General features: G+C 34.3%; 1 protein-coding gene across 2 annotated transcripts in view; it reads left to right on the plus strand.

Moving 5' to 3' along the window:
* C4H1orf21 (chromosome 4 C1orf21 homolog) overlaps positions 1-26103 on the plus strand; it is a 268613-nt gene that overhangs the window by 214836 nt on the left and 27674 nt on the right. For both annotated transcript variants that reach the window (XM_074308574.1, XM_074308575.1), the window contains one exon: positions 19135-19211. In XM_074308574.1, coding sequence (XP_074164675.1) covers positions 19135-19211 — 77 coding nt within the window. The remainder of the gene's footprint in view (positions 1-19134; positions 19212-26103) is intronic.

The raw sequence follows: 26103 nt of genomic DNA on the forward strand, positions 1-26103 counted from the left end.
TATGTAATAAATGGCAGGGCTGTTTTTTAAAGCCAGCTTTTCTGATTCCAAATCTAGAATGTATTCCACAGGACTACACTAATTTTCTTGATTTCTTGGATCAGTATTCATGTACTCTATCCATATATTCCAAACCCAAAATTTCTTATGGCCAAAGGAATCTGGGAAATACTATTCTAGATTTGTGCATGTGTGTGCAAAATGTACATTTTAGCACCAGAGTAGGAGTAATTCCCTTTTTGCATTGCAAAGAAGTAGAATACAGAAAAAGTCTCGAGTTCTAACACTTATAAAAAGTATCCAGTGGTGTTGTCTGAATTGCAAAAAGCATTCTATTTAGTTCTGTTCGAGATTTCATAAGCATGCTTCTTTCTAAGCATGCTTTGATAATATGATCCATATGATTGGATAGTATTGACATTTTCCATAGATCTATTAGTTGTCTATCACAGGATGAATCATTAACCTCTACCTAAACCTGAGGGTTCCCAACCTACGGTTCCCATATCTCAAGGGAACATGTGAAGCTTATCAAAAAGAAATAAAAAAATTTGGTAGCCAAATTATCTTATTGCAATTAATTGGTTTCTTTATTCCTATGTGAATATGCATATAAGAGAGAGCATACCTGGTCAGTGAACAGAGAACGTCTGACCTCTAAGCCAAGAAGACTTCTAGGTTCAAGTCCTACCTCTCTTAAAACTTAGATATTTGACTTTGAGAAAGATACTCAATTTCCCAGGTTTTACTTAGGCAAATCCTCTAAGTAGTTGCAAAAAAAAAAAAAAAAACACAAAAAAAACACCAAACTTCTTTGATGAAGTGATCTCTCCCAATTAAATCACAAGTCCATAGATTTATTGAATACTCTCTCTATATATAAATCTACATGGGGTGGTTCTTGTCTTGTCTTAGAGACTTATTATCTGTGTGACAATGGGCAAATCACTTAACTTTTCTCAGGAAGCCTCAGTTTCTTCATCTGCAAAATTAGTAGTATAATGGTACCTATCTCCCAGCATTGTTACAAGAATCAAATGAAATTTTTTAAATGAATAATACTGTAAACCTTAAAGCTCTCCATAAATATTAGCTAGCTAGCTTTATAGTCTTGTAAAGAAAAGGAAGGCTGGCCTCAGAGTAAGAAAATCTGAGTTCTGATTCCATTTTTGCCACTTACTATGTGATTATGATAAACTCTAGATTTTGTTTCCTTTCATAACAAATAGGGCATATGGAAAGATTCCCAATATCCAAAGGGCATGAGACTAAAAAATGTTAGTCTATACATCTTGTTTTCCTCTTAAAGGAATAGGAAGTCATGATTGTGAAGATGAGGTTTATAAACCCATCCATTTTTCATGTAATCTTGACTTATGTTGGGTCAAGATTATAGTGTTGAGCCTGATCTGATTGCTTCTCATACTGTAACAGCTGGTTGGAATGGCTCTGACTTCAGCCCCATACATTTCTCTAGAAGTGCACTGTATTAGCCTGATTCTCTCCAGATGTTTCATTCCACTCCTTAAGTTTTCTGTCAAGCACTGTGCTGCTCCCATCATAAAAATGGAGCTCGATGGAAGAGTTCATAATTCCTCCTGATGACCTCAGACTGCTCTGTGCTCGGAAATGTCACAAACACATTAGATTCTGTTAAATTGCACATTGTTAAATTACAACACATGTAAACACCTCCTACTCAGTTCTATATTTTTGTCAGTCTAACCAAAGCTATATATCACTATGGTGAATGAGTTGCAGTGATGTACCAGCTTGCCACTGAGACAGCCTGCTGGCTTGTTCAATATAAGCAAATATTTTAATACCTCTGTGTGAATTTGTTTGCTGTTTAAGACTGGCTTTTAAATTTTAAAAGAGCAGTTAATGGATTTAGAGTCAAACAAGAAAGTCTTTAAGATTTAATCATTATTTATTAAATATCATATAAGGTCTAATGTTAATGCATCACAAATGATGTAGTAACAAATGATGTAGTAACATTTGATATCCTTACATCAGAGATTTATAATAGACATCATAGATTTAGAGCCAGTAGAAAACTTAAAGGAAATCTAATCCAGCAGCCTCATTTTAGAGGGAAGAAAACTGAAGTAAAGAAGAGTACAAGTGATAGAACTGGACTTTGAAACTTAGGTCTCCTGACTCCAGCTGCAGTGTTCCTTCTTCTACACTTTGCTACCATTGCTAATAATAATATAATACATTACACACACACACATACACATATAACATATGTAGTAATAACTGGAATTTGCTTAGTATTCTAAATGATTACATTATTATTACAAAATGATTAACATATATTGTCATTGTCATTCGAATTTCATAACAGCTTCCTTAGATAGGTATTATAGATGTTATTATTACCATTTTATATACAGAAAATTTGAGGACAGGGAGAGAAAAAAATAGAGGGGAAGGAAAGGGAATAGGGTTTTGGTTAAGTAACATGTCTAGGACTCTGGGAGATGACTATGAACCACTACATAGAATTTCCAATCCCTCTAATTTTGTCCGCCTGCATTTTTTATTTCCTTCACAGGCTAATTGTACACTATTTCAAAGTCCGATTCTTTTTGTTCAGCAAAACAACGGTTTGGTCATGTATACATATATTGTATTTAATTTATACTCTTAACATATTTAACATGTATTGGTCGACCTGCCACTGGGGGGGGGGGAGGAGGGGAAAAATTGGAACAAATGGTTTGGCAATTGTCAGTGTTATAAAATTATCCATGCAAATATCTGCTAAATAAAAACTATTAATTAAAAAATTACCCATGCATATATTCTGTCAATAAAAAGCTATAATTAAAAAAAAGTAACATGTCTAGGATCACAGATAGTAAATGATATTTCAGCAGGTTCTCTGACTCTATATCCAGCACCTGTAGCCCCTCAGATTTATTATAAAATTATTTAATCATAGGTAGGGTGGAATGGCAATTAGGGTCTTACGGAAGAAGGATCTGAGTTGAAACCAGCAGATACTTCCTAGCTGTGTAATGGTGATGGGCTCAACCCTGCTTGCCCCAGTTTTCCTCTTGGTAAAATTAGCTGGAGAAGGAAATGGGAAACCACTCCAGTATTTTTGCCAAGAAAACCCCAAATGGGGTCATGAAGAGTCAGATATGACTGAAATGAGTGAACATACACACACACACACACACACACACACACACACACAAAGTGAAATGAGGTATATTGAACTCTCTTCTGCCTTTGAAATTACAAAAATGGATCTGATTTTAATCTTGTGAAAATGAAAGTGCTTGTTTTCCTATTTGCCAATACTACTCTGTAAGGACATGGTTCCAGTCTTGCATTCTGTTCCTCCCACTAAACTATTTTCTTAGCAATCAGCCATATGCCCAGTGGTCACACACTACTGGTTTACCTGTCAGTATAGATCCCCAACTCCACTGTGACTCAATCTCTGAGTATATATAATTCTGAACTATATAATGAATTAGATAAGGAACGATGAGTATTTTTATTTTTTGCTCCTCATTACAGGGTTCATGGAATATTTCATGCTACATGCTTTGTCTTCCACTGACCTCAGTTTAATTAAATAGGATCTCATTAAGCTTTGAGTTGGTTGGCTAATATGGAAAGTGATGCAACACTAATTGGAATTTAAAAACAAAAATTTCCGCTGCAACTTTCCTTCACTTTTCTCATTTTGTCTTCTGTTGAATGAAAGTTTTAAAAAGAATAGACCTTGCTAGTGCCGGGTTAGAAGTCTTGTACAGAGATTGATTTAGTTCTATTACTTGCATCACTATTTTTTGTTTTTATGAAGGAGAAAATGTTCTTTTATTTAAGCAGTGAAAGAATGAAATGGTAATTTATAGCCGTGGCACAAATGTTCTGCTGCAAAAGTAGGATACTGAAAGTACCAGACTCTGACCTCAGATGTCCCTTCCAACTCAGATCGTGAGATTCTTTGATCACATAAGTGTGACCTTTTGTAGAAGGAAAAATATCAATTTTTAAAGATATAACCAGATATAACAGGAATATGATGCATGGCAGAGGCCATGAGGATGTTAACAATTTACTGGAAAACAGTATTTTTGGAGACAAGGAACCAAGCTCAGCATCTGTGTCAAAAAAACAAAACAAAACAAACAAACAAACAAAACTCCTAAACATCCATTCCCATATAATGAAATATAAAGAAATTAAGTAGGTTATTGTCCCTGTCCACTCAAGTTTATAGTTTAAAACAACTAGTAGTTATAATGGCCTACAGCCAATGTTTATACAAAACACCAAGTTTTTGTCTTGGCATCTTTTCTCCCAGATGATGGCTGTTTCATAGCAGTTATTAACATTCAATTTGTGCCCTGTTGAAATGAGGTTTTAAAAAGTGGAGTGACAATTCTACTTGCTTAGGAATATGGATTTTCATTAAGACGACATCTTTCAGGATATCTTCTTGCCATACAGAAAAAGTCTGCTTTTATACTAATATTCTAAGTTAGATTTTCCGAAGTAACATTTTGCTCCTTAAGTTGAGCCTACTCTTTTATTACCTATATCCACCTAGGTCCATCCTATGTTTTGTTCTTTACTATAGACATAAAATGGGCAAAGTAATGAAAGAAGGGAGAAAAATACTGGCTCATAAAAGTTTACTTTCCTTTCTTGTAGCTGGAAGAATGAGTACCTTAAGGAAAATTGAGAAAGAGGTCTCTGAAAATTTCGTGCCCCCACTATCCCCACCATGATCTTTGATGAAAGACATGCTTCTTGATGAGTTTATTAAATCATAATTAGATTTCCTTTGTAAAGTTTCCTAGTTAAAAGAATTCAAAAATATATGATAATTTAAAAAATGATATTGAAAATTATTTCCTATAGTTTACCTCTCAAATCTGTGGAGAAGGAAGGAATTTGTGAACAAAAAAAAAAAAAAAAAAAAACTGGAACTCATAATTGAACCCCATATAGATAATTTTGATTATATTAAGCTAAAAGGTTTTTATACAGACAAAACTAATGCAGACAAGATTAGAAGGGAAGCAATTAATTGGGAAAACATTTTTATATTTAAAGGTTCTGATAGTGGCCTCTTTTCTTAAATATATAAAGATTTGACTCAAATTTATAAGCATTCAAACCATTCTCCAGTTGATAATGGTCAAAGAATATAAACAGAATTTTTAGATGAAGAAATTAAAACCATTTCTAGTCATATGAAAAAGTGCTCTAAATCACTATTAATCAGAGAAATGGAAATTAAGACAACTTTGAGATACCATTACACACCTCCCAGATTGGCTAAAATGGCCAAGAAAAGATAACGATGAATCTTGGGAAGGGATGTGGGAAAACTGGGACTCTAATACAGTGTTGGTAGAATTGTGAATGATTTCAGCCATTTTGGAGAGCAAAAGGTTTATTAAAATATGCATACCATTTGATCCAGCAGTATCTCTACTGGGTCTATATCCCAAAGAGATTTTTTTATTATTATTATTATAGCTTTTTATTTACAAGATATATGCATGGGTAATTTTTCAGCATTGACAATTTTCCCTCTCCTTCTCCCCACCCCCTCCCCCAGATGGCAGGTAGACCAAAACATGTTAGATATGTTCAAATATATGTTAAATACAATATATGTATACATATCCATACAGTTATTTTGCTGCACAAGAAGAATCAGACTTTGAAATAATGTACAATTAACCTGTGAAGGAAATAAAAAATGTAAGCAGACAAAAACAGAGGGATTGGAAATGCTATGTAGTGGCTCACACTCATTTCCCAGAGTTCTTTTTCTGGGTGTAGCCAAAGAGATCTTAAAGGAAGAAAAGGGATGCACATGTGCAGAAATGTTTGTGGCAGCCCTTTTTGTAGTGGAAATTGAGTGGATGTCCATCAATTGAAAAATGGGTGAATAAGTTATGGCATATGAATATTATGGAATATTGTTGTTTTATAAGAAATGACCAACAGGATGATTTCAGAAAGGCCTGGAGAGACTTACTAATGTTAACTGAAATGAACAGAGCCAGGAGATCATTATACATGGCAATGACAATATTATATGATGATCAGTGATGGACATGGCTCTTTCCAACAACGAGATGATTGAGGCCAGTTTCTATGATCTTGTGCTGAAGAGAACCATCTACACCCAGAGAGAGGACTGTGGGAACTGAATGTGGATCACAACATGATATTCTCTTTTTGTTGTTGTTCATTTGCATTTTCTTTTCTTACTCATTTTCTTTCCTTTTTGATCTGATTTTTCTTATGCAGCAAGATAATTGTATAAATATGTTTACATATTTATTGGATTTAACATATATAACATATATTGGATTGCTTGCCTTCTAGGGGAGGGGATGAGGGAAAGAAGGGGAAATTTTTGAACATAAGGCTATTCAAAGGTCAGTGTTGTAAAATTATCCATATATATGCTTTGAAAATAAAAAGCTTTACTTTAAAAAAAAGAAAAAGAAAATTAGTTCCTAGCTTTATACTCTTTGTGAATGTATCAGTCTTTTAAAGGGACTGGTAGAAGACTGGACTTCATATTGCCTCAGATTTTTCTAGAAATATAACCCTTGGGAAGTTATTTATTCCTTCTAGATCTCAATTTCCTTTTCCATAAAGTAAGGGATGGGACTCAATGACATTTACACCCCTTTCAGCTCTAAATCAATGATTCCGCAAAACAAAAGGTGGTTCAACATATACAAAGTAGAACTAGTTACTGTCTGGTGGTTATTTTTTATATATACATGGTAAATTATCCTAACTCCCTTCTCATACTGGCAGCTAGGTTATAAGAAGGTTTCTCGCCTTATAATTTTAGAGATTGGGTGGAAAATGGAAGTTCTAAAATGATGAGCCCCCATCAGTGTGCTCCCAAATTGACTGATCATTGCTATTTATTAACCAGATACTTAATTAGCTTTTAGTAAAAAAAAAAAAAAAAAAAAAAAAAAAAAAAAAAAAAGATATTGCTAAAGTTACATAGAGAAAACAATCAGCATAAACTGTCCCTGAAAACTGGAAGCACACTTTCCACAAATACATACAGAATCTAGGGCAGAGATTTTAAAACTTTTTTGTGTAATGGACAATCAGCTCACAATACAGACCCCCTTTTCTGAATAATATTTTTAAATGCAGAACTTAAAAAACATAGTATTAACAGTATTAACAGAAACCAATTATTCTAAAATAGAACTATAAAAAATTTGTTTTAAGAAGTTCATAAGCTATGGATTAATAACCCTTATTCTGGGAGAAAATAGACTCAAACTTAAAAAGAGTTCATGTGGCAAAGGGATGAATTCATAGCTTTAAGTTGCTAGAAGTTTTCATAAAGTTTTCTTTAATTATGATGTAGCTTTCTTTTGGACTTCTTGTAGAGTAATAAAACTTCCTTTATTGTGTCTATTTTCTATTCAGTTTCCAATATAAATATTATCATTAGCCAATATTGTTCCAGAGACACTGCTAAGATGCCCATGGAAAGTCCAGAATTTTCCAGTTTCTCAAAAGTTCACAAGTCTTTCTAATGGCACACAGGACAGTTTTTCTGCCCACCCCAAATTATTCTGAGTCTGCTTTGGTTCAATCAGTCACCTCACCCTTACATATACAATACCAAAATTGAGCATAAACTAGTGGAGAGACACTGAGATTCTTGAGTTTGTACTTGATAATGTTATCAGTTCTAGGAAATAGAATGTTATGAAGATATGTAAAAAAAAGAATTTTAGATAGAATAACCTTTAAGTTAAGTTATAAAAATATATCTCCTTTTCAAAGCATGAAATAATGATAGTCCAGGCAGTATATCATTCCTATAAAGAAGAAGAGAATCACAGACTTTATTGTTCATGTACGATACTTGACTTTTGAGGAATTCTTTAAAATTTGGACTGTAACTACAAGCCATATTTTCTGGCAGCCTGGGGCTAAAAGTACATCAATAATGAAAGTATACTAGACTTGACTGTTGACTGTCAAGACTCTGTATAGAAATTTAATGCCTGACTCCACATTGTAGAATAATCATACCATGGTATATCTGACACTTCTCTTCATTAGAAAGCCTGAGGGCACTGTTAAAATATTGACTTTTTAGCTCATTTTCTTTGACTTCTGGTAGGAAGAGTTTGTTAAAAAAGCATAGGCATTGGGGGAGAGGTGTTGTGGAATTAGGAATTGGTAAGGACAGCAAAGAATTACAAATAACTTTTCACTATTCATAAGAGCTAAAGTGAAATGATATAAGTAAATTCTGACCTGCTGTCCCTCTGAATGAAAAACCTATTTGCGTCTTTTCTTTGGCTGGTACTCACTTTTTTGCCATTTGGTTAAGGTCTAATAAATTAGGGAAAATCTTAAGTGGCACAGTTGATTGAACACTAGTTCTGGAACTGGAAAAACCTAAGTTCAAATCCAGCCTAAGGACATTTATTAAATGTGAGATGTGTTGGGCAAGTGACAACTTCTGTCTGCTTCAGTTTCCTCATCTGTAAAATGAAATAATATCACTTACCTCTCAGGGTTACTACGAAGATCAAGTGGGATAATATTTGTAAAGCACTTTGCAAACCTTAACGTGCTGTATAAAGACTAGCTGTTAGTATTATTGTTGCTATCATTGGTTCTTAGTTAATAGTTATTATTAATATAAATTATTTCATACAAAAGGAATGCCTCTCCTTTTCTGGGAACTTAAATTCTCTAGAGATAAGCAGAAACCATCCTTTACTTTTGGCCTCCCTGCTTGATATTGATCTCTTTTCCTTTCACCCCAGGACTACCTCTCTAGTTCCTTTTTAGCCATTCCCAAATCATGTCCTCTTCCCTTTCTAGCATTCCTATATACATTGTCTTCCCCCAGTAGTGGTCAAACTCAAATCAAAAGGATCTCTGCAAAAGGTTACTTGTTGACTTTGAAAACCACAAATTAAACACTATTCTGTGTTGTACTATATTTTCACTTAGTTTGTTAAACATTTCCCAGTTATGTTTTAATCTGATTTGGACAGCACATGTGTGTTTGGAGTACCTTGTGGTGGTGACAGTTTGACACCTTTGCCCAGTAGACAAAGATCCTTATTGTGTTTTCTTGTATCTGCATCCCCATCACCTTTCACCATGTCTGGAACATAGTAAGGACTCAATAATTTTTTTTTCATTCATTCATTCTTAGAGTGCTATTACTACTTCTTTTTATTGCTTTGGAGAGCAGAGAATTAATGTGGCACTGGGAAGAAAGGTGATGCTAGAGTGTAAATTTGTAAGAGAGTATATCAAGAATAAGAACAAGAGCATCACTGCTTTCATATTCTGCTTTCTGTCACACCAAAGTTCCAGACTTTAGCTTGCTTATGGAAATCATGAGCCTTTCCTGGAAATGGAAAACCCAAAGAATCCATTTATAAGATAGTAAGAGCTATCATAGAAAGGTGGAAGGAGCATAGTGTAGTGGAAAAGCACTGGAACTCAGAATCAGAAGGTCTGCATTTGAGTACCTGGCTATTCCTACCTTTGTGACCATTGACAAGATAATTTCAACTTGTTGAATCTGTTTCCATAGCTATAAAATGAAGGACTGGGTGCTCTCTCTGAGGGCCCTTCCAAGTCCAAGTCCTGTGAAATCCAGGGAATTTCTCTGTGTCTTATTTCTTAGCTTTATTGTGTCTATTTGTTTCCATCAAAATTACAGAACACAAGTATTAGAAAGGGACCTTGAAAATCTACCTAGCCTATCCCACCTCCATTTACAAGCTTAGGTCCAGAAGAGGATCTTGCTCAAGATTATATTTCTAGTGAATGACATAACCAGGAGCATCAAAATATTTCAATAATAATTTTATTTTAACTCTCATTCCACAGTGAGTCCTTATTACTACTGATTTTTGTCTCAGATTTTTTTAAACTGGCCTACTTGCCATTCTCCTTTCTCCCCTCAAATTCACCACTATGCCTAGAATTCAATAACCTCCCCTCAGTTTCTTAGAATATCTAGAAATTTTAGTTTAAGTGCCACCAAACATAAGAAACTCCTAATCCTCCAGCTAAGTAAGCTAAGTGACTTGCCCAAGGTCACATGGCTAGTAAGTATCTGATGTTAATTTTTTATTTTCCTTTTACATATTACTTTTACTTATATTCTTTGATAGGACAACATTTCCCTAGCTCCCTTATATTCTTTGATGGGACAACATTTCCTTAGCTCCCTCTTTCCCCCAAATAACAAAACAAAAATACAATTCAGTCAAATAGGTCTAACTCAGTAAAACAAATCTATACATTTATTATGTCAAAAATATATGCTTCATTCTGCAGCTTGATTCCATGACTCCTCTGTCAAGAAGTGGGTCATTGCTTCATCTTCATTCCACTGGAATCACAACTGGTCATTGCTTTAATCAGAGTTCTTCAATCTTTCAAAGATTATTTTTCCTTTAAAATATTCTTCGTACTCTATACATTGTTCTTCAGATTCTGCTCATTTCAATCTACATGAAATCTAGAGTTCTCTGGAATTGTTCCATTTCTCACAGCACAACAATTCCATTATATTCATTCATCTCCTGTCATTTGTTCCATTTCCCAATTGATGGGCACCTCCTTTGTTTTCAGTTTTTGCTATGAGCAACAGAACTGCTCTAAATATTTTTGCATATTTAAATCTTTTATTCTTCTTTCTTTGATTTCTTTGAGCTCGAGGCCTAGTTTTGCTATTACTGATGTTGGGGTCATAGCTTCAATTCCTTTTTTTTTCCCCAAATGACTGGATCAAGTCACGACTCTGTCAGCATTACCCCATAGAATCTATCTTCTTGAGACCCTTCCAACAATTGTTAAGGATAACTTTAGTTGTTTAGTGTGAAGGCCTTAGGTAAAACTAGCAGTTTTAATCAGGCATAAATGAACTTTCACAATCATAAAGCCCTTCCAAAGCAATCAAATTCAATTGATATGTGAATGAAAATCTTATCTGCAACATCTCTAATGAGCATTCATCCAACAAACAACCCCAAAGTATCTGAGAGATCTGATATTAACCATACAATAAATTCTTTCATAGAATAGTTTGAGCAGAATTACAGAATTTTGTAGCTAGAAACAGAAAACAGAGGCCCACTAATTCAACCTGTACCATTACATTCTTAAACTGGAGTCGTTGAGTCTTAGCAGGTGAAATCACTACTTCCAGAGTCAATCCCATTTTTGATGTTTTTATTTGTTAATATTTTCCTCTCAATCTAGTTCTGTCCACTAAGGCCAAACAGAACAAGCCTAAATCTCTCTTTCACTTTTAAATATTAAACATTGCTATCACAGTCTTCTTATTTCTTCTATTTAAACTGACATCAAGAAAACATTAAAGAGAGACCTTAAATTCACTTTTTTTCTGCTAAAACTAAATTACAAATAGTTTTTGTCTGTGTATAGGATCAGTTTGTGTCAAATAAGTGAATGTATTGTATTCAGTTTTTGATGTATTTGCAAAGGTTTTCAATTAAGAAAATAAATTATGGTATTACAGTCAGTTTTCTGTTATTTATATAGTAGTATGAGTAGTTCAAAACAGCAGGCAATTTTAAAATATTTATATTTGTGGTGAAGAGATGTTTGGGAATTTATATTTTAATGTGTTCTTTTTTTTAGGCAGGTCCCAATGTGATGTCATCTGCCTTTCATGCATTGCCTAGCAACATCCTATGATCCTGTCACAGTGATTAAGGGCATATTCATACATGGTGCTAAAGTTATAGGAAAGCTCCTTACAATCTAGCTTACTCTGTTAATTATGTTAATTAAATGATTAATTGAAGTGCGTGCTCATCCTTATACTTGTATGATTTTCTACAAATAGTAGGTACTTATTAAGTAGTATCTATTAAGAGTCTTACCAGGCAAAGAAGTATGAGCTATTCTAATTAGAAAAAAAGAGAAGTCACTAAAAATTATAAGCAGTACAATTACATGGACAGATGTAAATTTTAATAATAATAGCAATGATGTCTGTCTTTTATATATCACATTAAGGTTTGCACAGCATTTTGGGAATATTAATTCATTCAATCCCCACAACAACCCTGGTAGGTGCTATTATTATTATTATTATTATTATTATTATTATTATTATTGCTTCCATTTTACATATGGGGAAACTGAGTCAGGCAGCTTAAACAGATTGCATAGCTATTAAGTAGCTGTAGCTAGATTTGAAATCAAGTCTACCTAACTCCATGTTCAATGTCCTATCTACTGTACTGCCTTTAATAGAATTTTCAGTCCAGTAAAGGGATATAAAACACACACAATTGTATTACAGAAGAAAAGATAAAGGATGAATCAGATTGAATACACGCAAAGTGCATTGTGACATCTGAGGAGGAGGCTAGGGGGGGAGTCATGGTTCCATGGGTTCTGAGGACTAGGACTTTGAGCCTAGGTGTAATAGTTCCAAAGCTCCTATATTTTCTCTCCATAAAGCAATTTGTTTTGTTTTGTGAGAGGAAGAATGGAGCTGAAATGTGATTTTATTGATTAAGGGAATTACCAGTAAAGAAACTACCCCTTCGAAATACCTATCTGTAATCCTCCTGCAAGTTATTGCTTTAGACAGTTGCCTGAGGCACTGGCAATTAAGTCCCTTGACAGATCATATGGTCAATAGGTTTTAAAAACTGGACTTGAACCTGTCTTTCTGAATCCCAAGGCTGGTTTCTTATCCACTATCTAGAACCTGTAAGTTGCTTCTCAAGGAGCACAAAACATTACCGCATGTGAAAATGATACTGGTCTTATGGCTGTATCAGCAACACATGGGGTAAGGATACTCAAAGTCCATGAGATGATAATATACCCAGTTAAAACATAAAGTAACCTGAGACCTCTGATCAGTGCAGGTCCTAGTCTTCTTCTTACTTAGTTTAAGAATTCTGCATGCATAGAGCTCACTTAATTCAGAATATTTGGAAGTGAGTTGGAGGGTGAGGTTTGTTTATTGCTCTTTGATTCTTAAGTCCAGGGAATGCTTTAAACTGTTTTACCCTGTGTTTTACTTTTTGTTACCTTATGTTTACCCCTATGTACTGAATGGTTGCTGAATTGACAACTAGGTAACGTAATATAGAGCGTTGTACCTGGAGTCAGGAAGACTCATCTTCCCAAGTTCAAATCTAGTCTTAGGCACTTATCTACTAGCTGTGATGTCGGGCAAATTACTTAACCCTATTTATCTTAGTTTCCTCATTGTAAACCAAGCTAAAGAAGAAAATGGCAAACCATTCCAATATGTTTGCCAAGAAAATCCCAAGTAGTAGGATTACAAAGATCTGGGCACATCCGAACAGCAAAAACAAATAGTAAAACTTTTCATATTATATAGTCCACTGATAATGGTAAAGGAATATGGTTCTCTATAGAATGATTGCAGAGGAATAAGGCATATGCTGGTTTATGCTTGGCACAATTTACAAGCTTTCATGCATTGCTAAAGAAGATCGTGGGAGAAAAAGCCCAGTGCTCCAAAAGATGCATATATTCAACTTCAGACTGCTAAGTGGCACACTAGCCAGGACTAGAGAAGATTTGAATTCAAATGTTGGCTTCGGTTATTTACTAGCTATATAATATTGGGCAAATTACTTAATCTCTGCTTCATCTACAAAATGGGAATAATAATAGTCTATATTATTCCACGATTATTGTGAGAACTGAATGAGATAATCTTTGTAAAGTGCTTATTTCCTTCCCTTCCCCTCTGCAGTTCACCAGTGTTTTTGCACATATAGACAGATAGATGGATAGTGACCTTACCTCCACAGTATGAATTATGGCCTCCTCCAACTTAATTATGTCTCTTGACATAGCTCCCTAGGCTACAGGATTTCTAAAATGAAAAATTAGTTCCCCTATTATGGGTTTTCAGAAGATCTCCACAGCCTTTGTGTTTCTATTACTCTTCTAGTTAAACCATTTTTCTTCATGGCTCAGAAACTGGTTTGAGTACTTAACCTCGTGGGAGGAATAAAGGATGCAGACTTTCTCTTTGTGGGCAACTGAATTAGACGAGAGCTATAGATCTGTCCAGTCAATATGGAAGACTGGATTCCGCATGACTACTCTGAGTCTTGCAAATTACAAAGGGAAGAAAGTACTGAGAATCTGGCTGGTCAAACAAAGCAGCTTTTTTTCTTCTCACTTTGATATTTGTCATTGCTCTGTTTCACCAAGAAAACTGGTCATGATTCTGGTTGTTTGTGTCTCAGATAAGAGTTAAAAGAATTTAGAGAAAGAATAGCATGAGGTTTTTTTTTGGTTTTGGGGGTTTTTTTTGGAAGAGTGAAGGTGATACATTCAAAGGCTCATAGCTGGAAGGGACCTCAGGATGGAGACCTTCTCATCCAACCCTCTTATTTTCCAGAGAGAAGGACTTTAAGATTAAGAGAAGAGATCATAGATGGAGTACTGAAAGGAACTCTGCTACCATCTAGTCTAAGCCCTTCATTTGATTTTTGAGGGAACAGGCTGAGGGATGTACCACCATCACACTGGTGGTAGGTGATGGAGGCGGCTTTTGAACCTAGATCTAATTCCATTCTACCATGTTATCTTTTTTGCTCAGATATAGTATGCTTTGGATACATAAATTTACTGTTCACTGTTGTCCCACTGCCCACTATTTTTGATACCAGAAAACTTTCATTTATAGACAATCTGTGTTTGACACAGTCATCTCTTGCGTGCATCTCCCAGTGTTACTTTTGAAAATTGTTTCATAGGCACCAACATAGGCATCAGGTATACATTAGTTCTGGTACTGGCTTTGATTTTTTTATACTTGAGAAATCAGGAGTATGATCCATCTTCCTTAAAAGGCAGGACCAATTCAAGAACTTCAGACTTGGAATTAGGACTTGGAACTCCTGACTTTGACACTTGCTGGCTGTGACACTTTGGGTGAATCTCTTTTCATTTTGAGACTTTGTAAGATTTATATGTAAAATGGTGATAATAATACTCATTCTACCTGCCTTGATTGTTTGGAAAGAGCTTTGTAAACCTTAGAGCACTATTAAACTATCATTCCCATTTTCTTATATTTATTTTTTTCAAATATATGAAATATATTTCAACTTCTTATAGTTTCACATATGAAATATATTTTCATATAGCTACATACATGTATATATGTACATATGTAAATATATACATGCATAAATAAACACATCAAATCTCATCTAGCTTCTAACTGCCTTTTATTTCCCTGGAAAGTCACTTCAGTCATCTAGATTTCATTTTCCACATCTATAAAATAAAATAAAATAAAATGCAATGGTTCAGTATGTATGTGTGTGGGTATGGGTGTATGAATGTAAATGTGGAGGTGTGTATAATAGACCTTTTGGTAATCAAGTGAAACCTACTTCTTTAAATAACATTTTTAAATGTATAAAATAAAATATATAGGATTATAAAGGAACCAATTATATTGAAATAAAAATGCAATTTTTTCCCATTTCTGTTCAGAGATGCTTTTAAATCATTCCACAGATCCTTTGTGGCTCCATGGACCAAGGATTAAGAACCTACGTACTAAATCTCTGTAGTATCCATCCAACTCTTAATTATACTCTATGTTGTCCCATAGCCCTGCCCATCTTACATTAGCACTATTCCAAAAACTTAGACTCAGTCTTCAAACCACCATGGGCTTCTAATAAAGAGGCCTTCACATTATCTTGTCCCATTCGGGACTTTACCTAACTTTTTAAGCCATCTTCAGAACTCATTAATAGTGAACACCTCCATTTTCCCACCCCCCTCCATTTTCCAGCACTCCTTTAGATATTATCTAATTCTGGTAGAATAGTAGAATGTCAACTCCTTCAGGGCAGAAATTGTTTGTTTGTGTCTCTTCCACCCTTTAGCATAAAGCCTAGGACATCAATAAATATTCTTATCTATCTATCACTCCAGAAAATAGAGCTACCAACAGATAATAATAAGTGACATTTGTAAGGATGCTATAAGATTTGCAAAATGTTTTTGAATACTTTATCTTATTTGAGCCACATGACAGTTTTAGAGTGGAAGTACTGTAAGTCCCATTTTATAGATGAAAAATCTGAGATTCAGTGAGATCACAAACTTAGAAATGTAACACTTAAAATGTGAATCCAGTTCTTCTTTCTATTAGATAAAAAAACAATCACAATGGAAATGGGGATTAAATGGAAAGGGGATATGAGGTAAAGCAGGAGAGGTAAATTGGAGCTAACTGTGGAAGTGCCTTGCATATCAAGATGGAAAATGTATATTTTACTAGTATAACATATAATATGTAACATATAAAACATATAACATCATATATAATAACATAATGTGTTATAATGCTATTGTGAGATATATTATGTTATCATATTTTACATATTACATATATATAATATCTTATGTTGATACTAGTATCATATTAATGCATTGCTCTGAAGATTACGCCATCAGAACTGTAAAAATTAGATGGGAGAAGGGATAAATTGGAATTAAGTAACAAAGTAGTAAGGAGTCCCAAGAGAGAGGTGATTTGGGCCTAAATTAAAAGTCACTTTTATAAAGAAGTAGACTATGGATCTGAAATGTTTCAAAGATAAATTTAACAGAATATGATCATACATTTGATTGTGGAATAAGGAAGAAGATAGTCAAAGGTGACAGGTTATGAACTGGTTATGATTTAAGAGGACTAACCATCATAGAAATATGGGAGAGCTAGAAGGAGGGATGGTTTTAAAATAGAAGATGACTTCAGTTTCATTTATGATGAAGCCTGCAGAAGGGAGCTCTAGGGAGAGATGGCAGCTCAAGAGTGGAAAAAGGAGAGGAGATAGAGATCTAGCATTCATCTGAATAGATGGACAAGATAGGAGTTTCTTCCTTCTTGTTCTCTTTATCCCACCCATTTTTGCAAAAAGAAAATGTAATAACTCTCAAGATTTTGGTTTTTCTTCCTCACCTGGAGGTGAGAAAGAAAATAGGTTTTATTGTTAGGCATAAAAAAAAAACTAGTTTATTTTTATTTATTTATTTTATTTTTTTAATGTGGATCCTTGAAAGCAGGGAACTATCTTTGTTCTTCAATTTATATCCAGTACTTTGTGGAATAAGTGCCTTTTAATACAAAAAGGAAAAATGTAGCAACTTACTAGTTTCTGTTCACTGTAGCCATGCTCTTTAGTCTACATATAGTACATTTTACTCAATTAAGAAATATTTATGAAGTGCCTTTCTGTATATGCTAGAGATACAAAGATCCTTTCCCCATTTCCTTAAAAAAAAAATCTCCCTCAAGGAACTCACAGTCTAATGGAAGAAATATGTATGTATGACATCCCAAAAATCTTATTTTTTAAAAACTTAAATACAAAATGAAGGAGGAACCATTGCTATGTTTATAGCACAACATAAAAGAAAATTCAAAATAGAAAGCAGCAAGTTTCCATTTTAGAAAGCCTATATAATGCTATACATTGTATTCAGAGCTGTGCATTTTTTTTTGCTTCCTTGTAAGTTTTCTTTTGTTCTCTGCTGTATTAGTGCTGTTATAAAGATTTTTTTTCCACCACATTAGGACTTTTGGGACACCTTACATAATGTGGATTATTAAGGAACTTTAATAATTACCCCTTTCTAATAGGAAATACAACCATAATAGACCTACTTTAGACATAAATATCATACAGATAATGTATCTGTTTAATATCATATAGATTGCAACAACCAGATTATTGTACCTTCTCTATAGCTGCAACATTTTAATGTCATTGACATTGATGCATAACATCAATCAATAGTTATAGGGAAGACAGATTAGGTTTAAAAAAAAAACAGTTCTTGGAGTTTTGTGTACTGTCTTATTCTCTTTGGCAAAAGAGAGGAAAAGTTGGGTTAGTTATAAGTTAATAATTCTAGCATACTGATTTCAGTCAATTTTTCAATTCTTCAGGCATCTATGCCTTTATATGAAAATGAGAATTAAAAAATTCATTCTTTGGTAAAGACATAAAAAAATTTTAGCTCTTCAAAAGCCAAGTATTATAAGCCTATAGATTACATATTAATGCAATGAGTACCTTGGTGTTTAAAATTTATGGGTCATTTTTCTCTTTTATTTATAATAAAGCATATATCTTGAACTCAAAGAGGGAATAAATTTAAGGAGTTCATTTTAATTCAATTTTATTTTTTAAAAATTGGTAGTCATTTTTAGTCATATATCTCCATGTGCCTCTAACACAGTGAACATTTTTTGTCTTGGTAGTCATAGCTACTACTAATATGTAAGTAAATAGGAAGCCAATTTTAATCAATTTGGGGAAAGAGATGGATGGTTGAGATTTTACCAATTTGACTATCGTTCTTGGTTTTCACTCCTAGAATCTTATATTCTCTCTCTTTCTCAACTCATTCCTCACACCTGTTAATTTTCATTCATCTTTCTTCTTGGAAGTTGAGAATTAAATATTTGTTTTGTTTTCTCAACATCATCTTAATAATTAACTGTCAAATTTTTATAAGCAATATCTCTTCTTTTTCAAGCTTAAATTATTCCATCAGATGAGTTGACAGATTTCTCCTATGTACTCTGTTTTTAAGACCATTGTAATATGACAAAATTGTGAAGATCATAAATCATTGAGCTGGAAGGGACATCAAAAACCAACTTGTCTGCCCCCTTCATTTTACAAATAAACAAAGGCCCAAAAAGTTGTGATATAATGTCACCTAGACTCAGGATTTGCTCTCATGGTTTATAGTTTGGGTTCTACAAGAATCCAGTTTTCCTTTTTCCCCCTCTTCTTGATTATATAGTTAAGGAAGATATGACCCAATGAGATTGCTCAGAGTAACATAAAGTAGGATTTAGGTAATTTGGATTTAAGTCCATTAAGTCTCCTTTAAATCCAGCCATTGTCCCATTGTCCCACACCTTTCCACTGCTTTGCAGCTCTCTCTACATATAATCCTAACCCTTTCTGATCATGAATTTATGTTTGGTTGCCTATCTACCAATTTTCTAATCTTTCCTTTATGTTTGTTTTACAGGAAAAAAGTGCCAGTGCAAATGTAAAACTTAAGCCTACTAAAGAGGTTCCAGGATTGGTACATCAACCTAGATCAAAGTAAGTTATTTTTCTAATTCTCTATTGTGATTATTATGACAATATTTTAGGTAGAAATATTTAAAGAGCTCCCAGGCCTCTGGGACTCATAGTTAAATTATCCATAGGGGAACTTAATTCATAGGGTATATTTTGAGGCAAATCTCATCTTTCCAGGCTTATCTTTGGAAGCGAATAAAGGGGAAGAGAATAATATTTAAATAGTCAGAATTAACAAGAATCTTCACAACCACCTAGTCCAACCCATTGCTGAGAAAGAATACCACTTCCTCTATTCATAAAGTATATACTATATCCAACAAATGGTCATTCAGTCTTTGCTTGAAGACAGCCTGTCATTTCCTGAGGCAAAGTGTATTTCCTGCACTTTGGGGGTAACTCGTGGTTAGGAATCTTTTCTTTTCATCAAAACTCAATTGCATAATCATTCCTAACATGTGAACATGGTTGAAGCAGGATAGTGATATGGCCAGAAAGTAGATTTTGAAGCCAGGAAAACCTGAGTTCAAGACTCAGCCTTGTGGGACTTAGAGCAAGTAACTTCAGTTTTCAGTACCCTAAAAAGCTCTCTAAAACTATGTGTTACAAAGAATGTTATTTTGTGTTAATAGAGGAAGTTTTCTCACTGGAAGATCCCTATATTAATAAAATCACAGGTCCATTCTCTGTCCCTAATCTTATGCAATAATAGTTCCATTAAGAAAGTATAATTAGGGGGCAGCTAGGTGGCGCAGTGGATAGAACACCAGCCTTGAATTCAGGAGGACGGAGTTCAAATCTGGTCTCAGACACTTAACACTTCCTAGCTGTGTGACCCTGGGCAAGTCACTTAACCCCAGCCTCAGGGAAAAAAAGAAAGAAAGAAAAAGAAAAAAAAAAAAAAGAAAAGAAAAAGAAAGTATAATTAATCAAGCATTTTTTAAGCACCTAGAATGTGCCAGACTCTGAAATGGATATTAGAGACCTAAGGTAAAATGGAAACAGTGCGTGCCCTCAAAAAAGGAGCTAACATTCTAGCTGGAAGAGATAATACGTTCCTGTGCCTACAAAGGAGAAAATGGTGGTTTGAGAGAAAAAGAGAATGGAAGGAAATCAGGAAATGCCTCATGTAGAAGTTGGTAATTGAGCTATATCTGGAAGGAAACCCAGAATTCTAAAAGATTGAGATCAGGACATTGTGTTTAGGCATGAGTAAGACTAAGCCAATATGAAGGCACAGACATAGGAGTTGGAAGGTCATATATGAGGAAAAACATGAAAGCCAATAGAACCATAAAGTTCGTGGAGGAGAATAACGAGGAATATTATGAAACTCAAATGAGATGATAAAATCATCTCATCAATCATCAATTTTTTTCCTAGTTCCAGAACACTCATGGAGTAAGGTATAATAATAAAGCTGAAAAGGCAAATTGGAGCCATGTTGGGAAGAGCTTTGAATGCCAGAGAAGTTTCTATTTGATCCTAGGAATGATAGAATTTATTGCATTAACGGAATCATATGGTCAAAATTGTGCTTTGGGGAAAGCTGCTTTGGCAGAAATGTGGAAGATGGATTGTAATGGGATTCAGTGACTACTTAGGAGCCTATTGCAACAATCCAAAGTGTCTATTTATCTTCTGTCTCTGTCTCTTGTGTATTTGTATTTGTATGTTTATATGTGCATGTATACATGTATATAAAAATCACATACCTGTAATTCTCATCAGCTTTCTCTGATCTTCCTTCTCTGGAATATCAGTTGCTTCTGGAGAAAATCATGAAATTCTGCTGAATGATTTCATTACAAATTTTTTTGCTCTGATTTCCAGTAGGTCTCTGCTTATACATGACATTTCTTGGATTAATTTCTGCTTAACTATTATCTTTGCTATAGCAATTCTTTCATTTCTTTTTCCATAAGCCCCCCCAAATCCCCAGCCTTCCCAACAGGTGACCCCCTCCTTGTATCCTTCATATATTGATATCCTTGATATCAATGAAAAGATTCAGTTTATACTTACTATCCACAAAACATGCTTCCACAGAAAGTCTTTTCCCAATCTTTCTTAATTCTAGTGACTTCTCTCTCTTTATTATGTCCAGCTTTTCTTGTGTATTTCTGTATTTTTGCTTCCTTATTGTGTTCCCCATTAAATTGTGAGTTCACTGAGGGCTGTCTTTTACTCTTTTTTTTTTATCCAGGGCTTATCCTAGTGCATATAGTAGTAGACATTTAATAAGTGATTTTATATCTATATATATGTATATATATGTATATATACATATATATAATATTGTATAACATGTTCTTTATATATATATGTATATAATACATTGTATAACATGTTCTTTATATATATATATATATGACTGACAAAGTAGGTATGCAATATATAAGCATATATATGTATATTTATACATATATGTATATATAGTTAAGTAAAATACAAGGTAATATTAGGAGAGAAAGAGCAGTCATTAATTCCCTAGCATACTACTACCATTTTATCTCCGCAAAATGACCTTAAGTTGTTATAGTAAAGTAAAAAGAGGTGTGGACTTGTAGCCATGAGATCGTGGATCCAAACTGTACCTCTAGCATTTACTATTTTGTGATGCTGGACAAATTTTCATCTCCCTGATGCTCGGTTTCTTCATCTGTAAAGGGAAAATAATAATTGCAGTATCCTACTATGGAAGGTGAGGAGGGGGGAGGGAAAGAGGTATGGCAACTTTTAAAGTGCTATTTTTAAAATTATCTACTGCTGTTATATCCGTAGCAAGAGTAAGAGACATGTTGTGAATGGGGTGGTTTTTTAAAAGTCATGTTTTCAAAGGAAACTAGATTGAATATCCTGTCTATTATGGCTCTCTAAAAGAAATGCTATATAGTTCCCTACTTAGGCCAAGGACAGAGTATTCACAGGTGTTAGAATATAAAATTATCTTTTGCAGAATTCATGACAGTATGCTGTAATCATCTTTATCACCCTTCAGGGGAATTCTATCATCATAACCAAACTGAGGCCGCTTTGTATTAATCTGTGGGACTCCACTCTGTTAAACTGATTTTGGAGCAATAGATGGTTAATAACATGTGTGCTATCAAAGCACCTTTATATCAGGTTTGTTGAGGTCAATCCTTGCTCCATAAAAGTACAGTGATAAAATTCTCTTATCTGTTCAGTAATGATGAAAGAAACACACCTGAGGAGCTTTTCTGTGCCTTCTGGATGATTATTAATATATTCTTGATACATTAGACTAACATCAGGCAAATCTGCATTTCATAAAATTTCCAAAGAATACTGTCAAATTAAAACATATAATAGAAAACGTTTTTCCTCTCTTCCCCAAATGCAGACAAGTTTGAAGTTTAACTATAAACTGGAGTGCTATTTTTAAAATGTCAACTTCATTGATGATTTTGTAAAGTTCAGAAAATCTTTGAATTTAAGGTTTTATTTCCTACCTTGTTTTTTGCCCTATAAAGTAAGGGGACAAAAAAAATGGGGAGGGGGACAAAAAAAGAAATAAAATTGCAGGGTATGGGCCCCTTATATCTGCTTTAGGGGATCTATACTTTTTATGTGAATAAGAGGAAAATTCCCATATATCAAAAGACAAATAAATAATGCTGTGTGTCAAGTTTCCCTTGTGTTCAGTCATTTTCTAATCACGCCCAACTTTTCACGACCCCCTTTGAGGTTTTCTTGGCAAAGATACTGGAGTGGTTTGCCATTCCTTCTCTAAGTCATTTTACAGATGAGGAAACTGAGACCAAAAGGGTTGACTTGCCCAGGTCACATAGCTATTGTTGTTTTCCTTCATTCTTGAAAATAGCCATGACATCAGGGAGGTGATGTGATGACTTGCAGATGAAATGGATTTCACCTCCCTCACTTTCTCTTCCACAGTCCTATAGCAAGGTTATAGATCAGGTGCTGGAGATGGTGCTGAATGAAATGGGAAAACTTGGTCTTTTTAAGATAAGACCTCCAATGGCTTTCAGTTTGATTGAGGCAACACCCATTCCATGATTAAGGCTAGATAAGTGTCTGTGGCCATATTTGACTCAGGAAGATGAATCATCCTGAGTGCTGGTCCAGCACTCTATCCACTCCATCATCTGGTCACCCCATCAAGTTTCAAGCTATTTTTTTAAGCTGCATCGTGTTATAGATGAAAGAGCACTAGGTATTTTTAGTCCAAGGACCTGGATTCCAGTTTCTCCTCTACCCTTACAACCTGCTTTCTTGGCTAAATTACTTGTAACCTCACTGGACTGAATCAGTATCCTCCCCTGAAAAATGAGAATTTTGGACTTGATAGACTTTGAGGTTCTTCTAGCTCTGAGAAAAATGATCCTGTCTTTGCAGAAGGAACTGATCATTATCTTGATGAAGTCTTAGAGGTTGGTGGAGAGTTGGGATTTTAACTTATGCAATTATTTTCGCATGCTTTTATAACAAAAGTGTGATAGCCTCACAACTTATTGGTGTTTGTTTGAATGTACTGCAGATTAATCTTTTTCTTTGAGATCTAAGGAATTTTTCAACACAACTCATCAATTTTGCAATCTTAATTTGAAACTGTTTACTTCTCGGCTCTTTCAGCTGTACAAAAGGCCACTCACCCTCTGTGTGCCTTTTGTCAATACATGTAAATTTCTGAGAAATTTGGTCTTTACCACTGGAGTGCTGCTGCAGAACCTATCATTTCCCTATAATGAGTATGTCTGTTGTTTTCAAGGAAAAAATCAGACTCCCTTAATAATGCAGATAAGCCTTATTAGCAATGAATCAGATGCCAACCATCATCATGACTCTAGCTGATAGTTAAAGGCCTTTGTAACAAAAGCAACTTTTTGAATGAGAAGCTAGAAAATATCATAAGGATTTGTTTTCTTCATTTAGTCATCCTCATACATTTTCAACTTTTTGTAACCCCATTTGGGATTTTCATGGGAAAGATCTTTGCCATTTCCTACTCCAGCTTATTTTACAAATGAGAAAATTGAGGTAAACAGGGTTGAGTGTCTTGCCCAGGGAATGCTAGTATGTAAATTAATATCCCATTCTACCCCCTGTCCTCTTCTGCTAAAAATTCTTTATTTTGTGATTCCAAATGTATTTTTAAAAACCATATGCTTCAGATTTTTCCATAGCAATTCTTTATAAACAGCTGAGAATTAGGTACTTATGGAAGTCATCTCTACAGCAATAATAAGAGTCCCTTAAAGTAAACCTTATGCCTTAGTTTGGACCCAAAGGAGGTCAAGTTCATAAAGTACTTTATAAATGTTATTATTACTCAAGATGTTTTTTTGTCAGATTTGTGGGACAATGGGAAAATATACTAGCTTTGGAGCCAGAGAACCTGATTTCTAATTTCAGTTCTATGTACCGCCTACTAGATGCATGATCCTGCTAACTGGGTGACAAGTCACTTAATTTCTGGACTTCAGCTTCTTCATCTATAAAATGAAGGAGCAGGACTAGATGGTCTCCTTTCCCTTCCAGCTTTAAAGCTTTGATCTAAAGATTTCATTTTTTAATAATTAACTTTATCTTTTTTATAATTCCATATTTGCCCACTTTTACAGCAGAACTTCTTAATTTTTTATGGGTCATGGTCCCCTCTGGCAATCTGGTGAAGTCTGTGAGCCATTCTCCAAATGTTTTTAAATGCACAAAATAAAACATAGAACTACAAAGAAACTGATTATCAATTTTTTTAAGTTTACTGTCTCCAAGTTAAGAACTCCCACTTCATTTACTAAAATTGTGTCAGGAATTGGAGGGTAAAGGAGAAAGATACATCTGTCCAGATTGAACTTAATTCTCAATCTGGTTATTAGTTTTATTTCATTAGTGAATGTTTGCTCATCCTCACTATATCTTCAATGCTTATTTTTTTTGTTTTGTTTTGCATTGTTTTTGTTTTTTAATAATACCTTTTTATTTTCAAAATACACACAGTTTTCAACATTCACCCTTGAAAAACTCTTTGTTCCAAATTTATAACCCTCCCTTCTTATTCCCCTCCCCTACATAGCTAGTAATTCAATATAGATTAAACATGTTCAGTTCTTCTAAACATATTTCCACATTTATCATGCTGCATAAGACAAATCAGATTAAAAAAAAGCAAATAAACAACAACAGTCAAAAAAGGGGTGCAAATACCATATTGTGATCTACATTCAGTCCCCATAGTACTCTCTCTGGATGCAGATGGCTCTCTTTATCACAAGTTTGTTGGAATTGCAACCATGCTTATTGGGACAAAATTTTTACTTTACAATCTTACACCAACATCTTTTTCTGAAGGCTCTGACTCATTCATTGCAGCACCTTTCAGGGAAAATTTATGGCTACCCCAGAGACATTCTTCCAAACTACCTTTTCTGATAAAATCTCATGTTATATTTCAAAGCAAGCAGTGAGTTCCCCATGAGTGATTTGGTCAATCTTTTCTCCTTTGTTGGTTGTGATTCGTGTAATCACCCAAAGTCAGAGTTAGTTTTAATCACACCTTACATTTTTTAATGATTCACAAAACACAAAGATATTCTTCAAAACATTTGAGATAGGTACCATAATAATATTATCTTAATTTGACAAATGAAGAGACTGAACTTTAGATAGGTTAATTGACTTATCCAAGAGTCATCATGGTGAAAAGAATGAGGCATTTGAAATCTAGGGACTTAAGATTGAAATTCTAACTCTACCACTTACTGTACCTCCATGCCTTTGTACAAGATCCAACTTGTTTCACTTGCTTTGATTCCCTTGTTAAAGCAATAACTACCCTAGAAGAAATTCTTGTTACTCTGAAAGTGGTCCCAGAGAGTAACTATGATACTGAGAGTTCCTATGATAATTCTAGTATACTTTTAGTTTT

The sequence above is a fragment of the Sminthopsis crassicaudata genome, chromosome 4 (genome assembly GCF_048593235.1).
Source record: "Sminthopsis crassicaudata isolate SCR6 chromosome 4, ASM4859323v1, whole genome shotgun sequence".
In the NCBI taxonomy this organism is placed as follows: domain Eukaryota; kingdom Metazoa; phylum Chordata; class Mammalia; order Dasyuromorphia; family Dasyuridae; genus Sminthopsis; species Sminthopsis crassicaudata.